The sequence below is a fragment of the Arctopsyche grandis genome, chromosome 8 (genome assembly GCF_051622035.1).
Source record: "Arctopsyche grandis isolate Sample6627 chromosome 8, ASM5162203v2, whole genome shotgun sequence".
Taxonomy (NCBI): Eukaryota; Metazoa; Arthropoda; class Insecta; order Trichoptera; family Hydropsychidae; genus Arctopsyche; species Arctopsyche grandis.
The window spans coordinates 24,027,839-24,039,118 of record NC_135362.1 but is presented as its reverse complement, the minus strand read 5'-3'; the positions used below and the strand labels follow the sequence as shown (position 1 = coordinate 24,039,118).

Genomic DNA, 11,280 nt, shown 5'->3' with positions numbered 1-11,280 from the left:
CTTATATTCCTCAAATATATAGATAAAGTCGAGGGTTGATCACATCCGAATTTTTTATAATAGCATTTTATATCAAACTTGCTTCAATTTTAAAAATGAAGTTGCCTGCAGTGCTTAATTTAAAAACAACATTATCTTTGTCAATATTTACTAAACATTCTTTTGTTTTCATTTATTTATATTGTAATGAATATGAATTAATTTAAGTTAAGTTTATGTTAAAATTTTTATTCTTCGGGAAAACATATTTTGCCTGTGATAATTAAAGTCTACCGCCGGCGCTGAATAAATTTGCATTTTTACGTTGAAAATATAAAATCAAACGATAATTTCAATGGAGATTCAGTTATTGTTATATCACCAAAAGAGAATTTAGTGTGCAGGTATGTACGAAATTAAAACTCGTTAATAACATTATTGACGAGAATTTATTTTATTTATTGATCATTATATGATTTATGTTATTTTAAATAATTATATAATATTACATACTTCATTTCAGGGACAAAAAATGAATAAAACGTGCGCACTGTTGATATTTTTATTACTTATTGGAATTGATGTCATTTCGAGCGCCCATCTTGGCCCCCCAATTTTTAAACCTCTATCGTGTCCCCCAAACACGGAAAGGATAGAAATTGGAATGTGTAGAGAACTTTCATCTCCTTTTCTTACATTTGTAAAGGTAGATATTGAATGTAAAGAAGGAGAAATTCCACAACCAAATGGGAAATGTGGAATGTGGGTAAAAATACGTCCAACCTTCTTGTCAGTTCCAGTACAATGCTCAATTAACCAAAAACCTGATGCAGGTGGTAGATGTAGGACTATATGGGGAAATAATCGCCGTTAAATGAATTCCTTAATAATAACATTCTATTTTTTAAATCTTCTTTATATTACGTTTATCATCCTTATGCTAATGACATCACAATTTTTGACCCTTTTACGACCGCTGTTCATTGATCCTGATCCTGCGCTGCATGCTTTCAGTTCGCAGCACATCAGAGTTGGTACCAAAGCCAACTTTGACTTTGTTGTATATTTTGAGAATGTCTTATTTAAATAAATCAGATTGTTAATTGTACAAACAAATTATTTAAGATATCATAAGAATCTTTTTCATAAATTTTAAATTTTGTCTATTGCCCTCACGCAATCCATAAAATAGTTTATGTACCATCTAATATATAATTTGGAAAGAGACTTTGTATATATGTATGAATGTATGTATTCTTCGTTCGTAGAAATCCGTGACGTGATTCGAAGTTCCCGAGGGCGTAGGCGTCGAGGGCGAAGCCCTAGGGCTCCACCCCCCGAGCGAAGTACCGAGCGAAGCCGGGTAATACCGCTAGTTCTGTATAATTATGTCTTCACCTCTCATCGCGTATAATTTACTTACATCGAGCATGTGGCATCGAGCTTCGTATCCTAGGTACCTAGCACAAATTTCTCAATGTCGTATTCTAAATCTAGATAATTGACTTTTCTATGATTTTTAAATTTAAAGGTAATTGTTTCATACATACATATACATACACATACATACATATTTACATATTCAGCATATTGTGTTCACTCACATTACAATTTCATATGAAATAAATAGGTATGCTCTGTTGATCAAATTGTACTGTCGGCAAAATATTATATTTTTGTTTCTTTTTAAAATAAAATATGCATCATCGGGATCAGAATGTTATTTCACACTAACTCATTTTCATACTACAAGTATTAGTCTCAATTTGCAAACAAATCGCCGTGTCTATGTATAATTGAATATCGGAAATAAAAAAGATCAAGTGCCATTTAAGATTTTAAGATATTTACATCTGTTTTTGTCAATGCATTGTACAACAGTTGTATGAGGAATACAAACTTGCTTTTGATATATACTTTTTTTATACACATATTATTCACCATACAGCTTGGTGGTCACAAAGACAATTTTTGCCATGAAAATCGCGAATACACAATATTTGGCACTCAAGTTCTCGTTAGTATGATAGTTATTGTTAGTATGATGGACTTTTCCGCTGCCAGATATTCCGTTATAGAGATTTTAGTGACTTTGTGACCAGTAATCATTCGAACCTATAGCTTGTACTGTCATTGATGTCTTGTCAATAGGGGTCTACCTCACGGGCCCGAATGTGAAACGCCCGAAAACGTAAATATCGGAAGGCAAAGATCGAAAATCGAAAAATCTTAAGATAAAAAAAGGGTGCATGGTAAACGGTAAAGTGTTTTTTTTTTTTGGGGGAGTTGTCTCCGTCAGTGGTCTGACAATTATAGTAGACCTAAGTCAGTGCCGTAGAACGTATTTCTGGCATAAAATCGATTTTAGATTTTTTGGCATTTATACTATTTCCGATATTCAATTTACCTATATATAATTAAAAAAAGCTCTAGATAAAGTGGATTCTTTTGGATGGAGAGTGTTTTGAGGGTGACGTTCTTGTATAATAAATAATAAATGAAAATTAAATTTTTAGTGAATTGCAAATTTATTGATATATTTTTTCTTAAATGCCTACTCCATGTCCTAGCGCTCACTCACCCTGGTTGTGTCGGTGATATTTTCTCCGATTAAAATTTTAAAATCGATTCATAACAAAATACGTATATGGTCGTACAAATTAGTATCTTATGTACAAATGTCAACGTGCGTGCGTCAATGTGACAGCTGGGAGGTTATGTACTATGTTGATATATTACAATCGAGTAAGTTGAACGACTAAAAACATGAATAATTCACGTGAGCTGATCCTGGCGCCCATGGTGCGCGTGGGAACATTACCCATGCGTTTGTTGGCGCTCGACTATGGCGCCGATCGAGTCTACACGGAAGAACTCATCGATTGGAAGATATTGAGAAGCGTTCGCAAACATAACGGTATTGGTACACCACTCTCGGAGCTCATCTGTCGAATGAGGCATCGTTTATGACGTTTCATATTTTTTCAGACATACTGAACACGACAGATTTCATCGACCAAACCGATGGTACAATTGTATTCAGAACATGTCAAAGAGAGCGACAAAAGGTTGTATTACAACTCGGCACGAGTGATGCCGACAGAGCTTTGAAAGCCGGTAAAATGGTGTAAGGATTTTAAATACGACTTTAAATTTTCCTACAATTGTGGTGTCATTCAATTTTCACACTCGTATTTCCAATATAAAAAATATAATACAAACTGTGGTTACAAAAACCATATTTTCAAAATATTATACATACATCTGTGTAATAAATGAAAATAGCACACACATTTATAATTCTGTCGTAAAATATTAATATTTTGGGATTATATTCGTGTTACTATCTAATTAATGCTTATTTTGACTAAAGAAATCGACGTAATAAAATTATTTCAAGGACAATAAATAAACAAATAAACATCTATGATCCATTTTCCCCCATTAAAACTCAAGAACAAGCTATTGTTATTAAACTTTTTTTCATCTTTTTTCAAAAATATTAGTTTTCAATAAAACAAAAACACATTGCTGGTATCTAAGCGAAAGTTTATTTATGAAGACTTCTATACTGTTTCCCAAATTTTTAAATTTTGAACAAAAGATTTCCGTAAACAATTAGAAACTTCCCAAGTAAGAGCACTATATATATGTATGTATGTACATACAACCAGCAGAATAGACTAGTGGTTAGCATATAATGCTTTAAATGAAGTGGTTTCTGCTGGCCAGACCTTGGATTTGTGACTCCAGGTCGATCGTTTCCTATCAAGAGTTTGCCAATTTATCTGATTTTCATTGAAACGGTTTCAACAAATTGGCAAGTTTACCCATTTTCTCGTAAATCTCGAGTTTTCAGCAATCTCGAATTTTGCTGGATTGTATAAAGTGCTGCAAATTTACAAATTTGACCATAGATGTCTCTGTGGGTGGTAATTGATATGTATTTACTTTGTATAATAAGAATAATACTTGTATCAAATATAATGTTTCTGGCCAGGAAGGCGCATTGGAGTTACCTGTTAGGCCTTCCTGGTATAAATTAAAAATAAAATATATCCTACTAAGTTGAATAGAGTAAATTATAACATTGCATTCAATATTTTTAGGGAAGATGACGTTGCTTCGATAGATATAAATATGGGTTGTCCTAAAGAATTTTCAGTCAAAGGTGGAATGGGAGTGGCATTACTTCAGAACCTCGATAAAGCGGTGATCATTCTTAAGAGCCTCGTTGACAATCTGAAAATACCTGTGTCTTGTAAGATACGAATAATGCCCACCAAAGAAGAGACATTAAAAACTGTAGAAAAATTAGTATCCACCGGAATACACATGATAGCCATACACGGCCGAACTAAGGATGAAAGACCTCAGCATTTCGTGCATACTGATATAATTAAATACGTGGCTAGTAATACTAAAATTCCAGTCATTGCTAAGTTGGTGTATACATTTTTTTTTTTTGTATTAAAAACAATAAATGCTAATATATTAATTTGAAATCAATTATTATATTAATTTTCAGCGGAGGCTCGAAAGAAATAGAATCTCACGCTGATATAGATAAATTTAGAGAAGCGACGGGATGTTCGAAGATTATGTTGGCTCGAGCTGCTGAGTGGAATTGTTCGATTTTTCGACGACGGGGTCTCTTGGCTCTCGATACCGTGATTGTGGAATATTTGAAGCTCGCTGTCGACTATGACAATTCGCCGTCTAATACTAAATATTGCATTCAAAATATGTTGCGAGAGCTGCAGGACACGCCGAGAGGAAAACAGTTTTTGGAATGTCAAACAATGAAACAAATATGGTAATTAACATTGTATAATGTCAGTTTTGATAAATCAGTCGAATTCGGTTGTTACAAGACTCGGAAAGATCAACTGCAATTCTTTGTAATATCTTATATGTACTAACTGTATGAGCAATCCTTACATTTCCGATATATTTGTTTATTTTGTCTTGAAAATGGGCTTAAGGATTTTTGATGAAATTAAATGAAAATACTCTTCAATACCACAAATGACAGCCAGTGCTTTTTCTTTGCAATAGTGTTTTACTATCAACATTATTTCAAAAGTCCAAGCTTTTCAATCATATTTATTCCTGAAAATTTGAGTGGAATATCTAGATAGTGAGCTGATTTTATAACCGAACCAGATTAATTATAGTTATTTCTTCGTAACAACCGAAATATCGTTAAATATAGCTTTGTTAGTATTAAAGCAAGTTCAATTATTTTAGTTCAATTTGGAATTTAGACGACTATTGTGAATTAAAACAAACAGAATATCAAGCTAAAGGTATTCAGGGCAGATGGGAAGTGTGTCCGGAAACTCTTGGTCCTCCGAATAAAAAGCCAAAAATACAAAAACTAGAAGGCGCAGTGGAAATGAAAGTAAAAACCATTCCAAATACAAATATTATATTTTATTATATTTGATATAACTATTAAAATTTTATTATTCAAGATGCGATTCATCCGATCTGTTTATCGGAATGACACCGATTTGCCTAAATCGGTACTGCATTCATGGGCTGGAAAAAAGGGGTTGAAACTACCCAAATACGACACTCGACAAGAGGAAAAGTTATTCAGAACGATTGTTATGTTTGACGGTCAATGTTATGCGTCGACATTCTGGGAAAAGAACAAAAAATTCGCCGAGCAAGGAGGGGCTTTAGTGTGCTTGTGTTCTCTTGGTTTGATGAATGAGGGAGATCTTGTAAGCAATGGTAGCCTGTTGAGGTCATAGCGTTTCTTGCTTGCGCATTAACTCTGATTATGTTGTGATATTATGTAATATACTTGATATATGTGAGATTTTCCCCTCTTTGCAAACGTAAAGTTCTTCAGACACGTGACAAAAGAGTTAGGAAAAGCTTGAAAAAAGATCCATTGTGGTTACTAGCGTGAAGGGAAAAATGAGGAAGAGAGATATCTCCAAAAGGATCTTGATTCAATAACTTGATCGTCATCCATATGTTTGTGCCTCTCATAAATTATGTAATGATACGTGTTACAGAAAAGCCATGGCTATGCTTGAATTTGATGAGTACAGCATAACAAGAATTAGCCTCTCCCTCTTTCCTCCACACTGACGAATACAACCAGTCTTTCCAGATTGTCTCTTCCACCCTGTACCACATCAAGTATTGAAGAATGCGCTGACAGATTGTGAGCACCATGTAACCTTGTCAAATTCGGTCTTTGTTACTCCAGCCATCTCTGATCCCACTTCTGATACTAGTGTTGTGTGAATGGGAAGATTTTTGTACACAATAGTAGTGTCAGTTGATCTCTCTGGTATTTATTTTTCTTGCTCTCCCATGTTAGTTCAACCTTCTACGGATTGCTTATGGATTCTATTAGAAAGTACATATGAGAAAGGGAAAGGGAAATGAATGAGTTGCAGAAGTGACAAGCTAATAGTTTATAAATGGTCAATCATTAACGAAACCAAGGGTGTTAGAAATAACAAGCAAGTTGAGGACAGGTTAACCTCTACAAGAAACGAGACGCTTTAGAAAAAATTATAATTTATTAATATTGAAATTATTACATGTAGACATTTTGAATTGTAAAATAAATATGAATGTTTAAGAATTGTAATGACTTGTTAATATTGAACTTTTTCTTTCATTTCTGAAGTCTTGCGAGACAGCTCTTCGTTCAAATTGGTCAATGATGCGTCGAGTGTTTGTATTTTATCAGAATATTCTTTGAGTTGATCGTGCTGGTAAAGAAATGAATCATAGGTTTCTCTAGATGCGTTTGGTTGATAGCTACTGACCGAAGAAAATATTTCCTTTAAATCATCCGATATTTGTTGTCCGTTGAGAGAAGACGGTGCTATGTAATTTTTTGTATATGCTTCCATTGTGTATATATAGATTGCTATTCAGACTTATTTACTATAACCTAAAATAAATATGTTATTAAAACTTGAAATTCACATGAGCGTTGTTACATTTGTTCTATGTACAATTACGTATTTTGTTTGAAATAATGATTTGTATCAAAGCAAGAATAACATTAGTTAAATGCAAACATTCTCGCTCACACACGATGTCTCCGCCTAAACGTCAAAAGTGACATGTCAGCAGGGACCGGGTCAACTGGGCGATAGGTTGGAGCGGACGATGCGATATCTCGATACCGCGACGAACGGGCGATGTGACAACTGGACGATGGACGACCCGCTCAAGCGATTCGAGTTCGGCAGTAGGCCTACTGCTAGCACATTTGTGAGGAATGAACGTTGAAGAAATTGTAATATTAGCATTGCTAGTTTTAAAGAGGAAAAAAGCAGAATATTGGGTGCACCTTTGTTGCAAAAACAGATAATAAAGGGAATGTTTAATATATTTTATGAAGATTTAAGAAAGTACCCACGAACATTTTTCAACTAAGCAAGAATGTCTATGCGTTCATTTGATGAGTTCCTATAAACACATGTTAGCTGACTATTTTATGACTGATGGCCAACCGTATACCGGCCTAACGAAACACATGTTGTGTAGTTTGTACGAGGATCGTTTATTTTTGTTCAATTCTTACAATGGTTATTGTATTATGGAGAGCAGGCGATTGATTGAAACGCGGTGTTCGGCTTCGGGAAACAATGTTTATTGGTTCAGGTACAGCGAGTGTGGGAGACGAGAGAGGTGTTGTCGGTTGCGAGGTCCGAAGGGAAGAGATAGCTTCCCGTCGCGCGCTGACCGCCCTCGGGGCGAAAACACCTCCGTTTACGGCCAGCCTTTGGGGTTGCCACAATACTCCCCCCTTAGCCTTGGCGATACCACTTAGCTGGTACCCCAGCGTTACAGACGAAATAATGTCTTACAGTTACAGAAGCAAAATAATATTACAGTTACTTCCGACCTCTCTCGTGTCCTTTCTCTTGGTATCATACAAGTATATCAAAAAAAATGCATGTGGACCACGAATGTACACACATAAGTAAACTAAAATACACATCAGTACAACATAAGTAAATCGAATACACATCAGTACAACATAAGTAAACTAAAATACACATCAGTACAGCATAAGTAAACTAAAATACACATCAGTACAACATAAGTAAATCGAATACCCATACTTTCCACGGAAAGGTAAACATAGAATAAAAGTAAATAAAGTAAAAAATAAGTAAGGAATAAAAGTTTTGGAATTTCGCTTCCCGGAGCTACAGCGTATGTGGAGGATCGTACAATTCATAACAGCCACCATTAGTTATAAAGACTGACAGTCTAATGTACACACGGAATGAGATCTAATAGCAGCGACTCCATGCTAGGCACACAAAAATAATAATATACCCATTACATATGGTAAGGAAAAAAATCGGAATACATAGATAGACAAGAACACAATCATCTAAGGCTATTGCAATTAAAGCATTAAACTATAACAATATTTGAATAACTGATTATTCTAGGTAGAAATGCATTCCTGAAACTTCCGTGTGGCTGTGGGCATTTCATGAGAAGCTAACATGTCATCATAATTGGGGTAGATACTACTACATATGCGAGTGCTTAATTGCTAGTCCCTAAATCGAGCAGGAATTTGCGTGGTTCTTCCAGTGCGGGTCGTCGATGATGTAGGCATTGGTACTGACGGTGGCAGAGATTGCTCTGGAGGTGATGGTGATTGCTCCGACGAGGTCGGGGGTGGTCCAGGTGATAGCGCCAGTTCTAAGTATGCTGGCTTAACTCGGTCCATTGCCACGTTCACTTCCTTTCCCTTCTTCCTGATAGTCCAAATGTTGCCGTTTCTTTTTACAACTTCGAAAGGTCCTTGGTAGGGGGGTTGGAAACCTGTTCGTGCTGCGTCGTGGCGCAGGAATATGTGCGTGCACGACTGCAGCTTTTGCGGTACGAAGGTCCTTTCTGTCCCGTGCCTTTTTACCGGGGACGGTCGAAGTTCTTCCATTTGCCGGCGGATTCTATTCACGAATTGGTGTTCGGTTATTGCCCTATTTGTGGAGAACATCTCTCCCGGTAACACCAGGGGTGTCCCGTACACCATCTCTGCTGCCGAGGCCTTAACGTCTTCCTTCAGTGCCGCTCGGAGTCCCAGTAGTGTTGTCGGGAGCGCATCGACCCAATTGTCGGTTGCCTGAGCCATGATAGCGGATTTCAATGAACGGTGCCATCTCTCAATCATCCCGTTGGCTTGAGGTCTATACGGTGTGGTTCTTTGTCGCCGGGTGCCTAGGATTTTCGTCAGCTCGGCGAATAACTCCGATTCGAATTGGCGCCCTTGATCGGTTTTGACTTCCTGGGGGACTCCGAATCTGGCGATCCAGCCTCCGTAGAAGGCTTTGCCGACTGTCTCTGCCCGTATGTCGGCGATTGGTATTGCTTCCGGCCAACGGGTGAAACGGTCTATTACGGTTAGGCAATATGAGAACCCTTGCGACAGCGGGAGTGGCCCCACTATGTCCATATGGACAAATGCGAAACGGTCGCTCGGCAGGTCGTACTCGGTGATCCCTGCCCGAGTGTGACGGCTGACTTTAGTGCGTTGGCATGTAATGCACGTTTTTGCCCAATGCCTAACGTCTTTTGAAATACTGGGCCATATAAACCTTCTCCGTACCATGTCGACTGATGCGCGGGTTCCTGGATGGGCCAATCCGTGTATTCCGTCGAATACTTGACGCCTGAAGCGTTCTGGGATGTAAGGGCGAGGTCTGCCCGTTGATATATCGCACCAGATCTCCATATTGCTCTCCGGTTCAGGTATCCTGCGCCACTGTAAGCCGCTTGCGGTGTTCTTCCTCAGCTTCTCTAGGTTGGCGTCGTCGAGCTGAGCTTTTGCCAGTTCTTCGTAATTGATGCTATTGGGACAGGCGATCGCCTCCAGGCGAGACAAGGCATCTGCCACTACGTTCTCTTCTCCAGCCACGTGCTGTATATCCGTGGTGAACTGGCTGATGAAGTAAGCCTGCCGAATTTGACGCATGGTACCTTGGTCGGCTTTCTTTTTGAAAATAAACTGCAGTGGCTTATGGTCGGTAAATACCACAAACTTGCGGCCTTCGAGCATTACTTTAAAATGTTTGATGCCCTGGAATATGGCGGTTAGCTCCCTGTCGTACGTGCTGTACTTGGTTTGGGCGTCTGTCAACTTTTTTGAGTAAAAGGCGAGTGGCTTCCAGACGCCGTCTTGGCGTTGTTGGAGTACTGCTCCGACAGTGCTATCTGAAGCATCGACTGCGATTGAGAGTGGCGCTTCCGGGTCCGGGTGTACCAGCAATGTAGCGTCTGCCAGCTGGGTCTTGGTTTTTTGGAATGCTTCATCAGTGAGGGAAGTCCAAGCTACCGGGGTTTTGTCGTTTTTCTTCGAATTTTTCAGGAGGTCGTTCATCAGCCTTTGGTTCTCCGTCGCGTGGGGAATGAACTTCCAATAAAAGTTGACCATGGCTAAGAACCTCCTGAGGTCCTGGACTGTCCGAGGTTTGGGGTAGCTTCTGATGGCTTCTACCTTCTCCGGAGATGGTTTAATTCCATTCTTCGTAATCTGATGGCCCAGGAATTTCACCTCTGGTTTGCCCAGCTCGCATTTGTTGGCATTAATTCTTACTCCATAAGCCTGGAGTCTTCCGAAGACTTGCCTCAAGTGGTCTTTGTGCTGGGCTGGATTCTGTGATGCCACGAGTATGTCGTCGATGTAAATAAAACAGAAATCCAGCCCTCTGAGAACTTCGTCCATGAATCGTTGAAATGTTTGCGCTGCGTTCCTTAGGCCAAACGTCATGCACGGGAATTCGAATAGGCCGAATGGTGTGGTTATCGCAGTTTTTATGACGTCTCGTGGCTCCACTGGAATCTGGTGGAACGCCTTCACCAGTTCTATAACCGAGTATAAACAGGTGTTCATCAGATTATGATTAAAGTCCGCCATGTTTGGGATTGGGTACCTGTCTGGTACCGTGCATGCGTTCAACTGCCTGAAGTCTCCGCATGGGCGCCACTCGCCAGTTTTTTTCTGCACCAGATGGAGTGGGCTGGCCCAACTGCTGCTGGATGGCCGGCATGTCCCGTCTCTCTGCATCTGGGCGAACTCTGCTTTGGCAATTTTTAGTTTGTCCGGAGCTAGCCTTCTGGGTTTGGCAACTGTTGGTGGCCCTCGGGTTTCGATGTGGTGTGTCACCGAGTGCTTCTTGGTGGTGGTCGACTTTTCGGGGCGAGTGATATCGTCGAACTGAGCCAACAGCTCCTCATACTCTGTGGGGCGAGATACGACCCGCAACCCTAGTGAATGACCCGTTTCGATGCCGA

The 11,280-nt window shown here is 38.9% G+C and overlaps 2 protein-coding genes across 2 annotated transcripts; both read left to right on the top strand.

Moving 5' to 3' along the window:
• The first annotated feature begins 350 nt into the window (after window positions 1-350).
• On the top strand, window positions 351-1,706 carry LOC143916065 (uncharacterized). Its single transcript, XM_077436953.1, has 2 exons — window positions 351-383; window positions 503-1,706. The coding sequence occupies exon 2, from the start codon at window positions 512-514 to the stop codon at window positions 851-853; it is 342 nt and encodes a 113-aa protein (XP_077293079.1). The 5' UTR covers window positions 351-383; window positions 503-511; the 3' UTR covers window positions 854-1,706.
• A 1,018-nt stretch (window positions 1,707-2,724) lies between these two features.
• Dus2 (Dihydrouridine synthase 2) lies at window positions 2,725-6,596 on the top strand. Its single transcript, XM_077436140.1, has 6 exons — window positions 2,725-2,896; window positions 2,968-3,106; window positions 4,089-4,421; window positions 4,508-4,795; window positions 5,230-5,383; window positions 5,457-6,596. The coding sequence occupies exons 1-6, from the start codon at window positions 2,746-2,748 to the stop codon at window positions 5,739-5,741; spliced, it is 1,350 nt and encodes a 449-aa protein (XP_077292266.1). The 5' UTR covers window positions 2,725-2,745; the 3' UTR covers window positions 5,742-6,596.
• The last annotated feature ends 4,684 nt before the right edge of the window (window positions 6,597-11,280 follow it).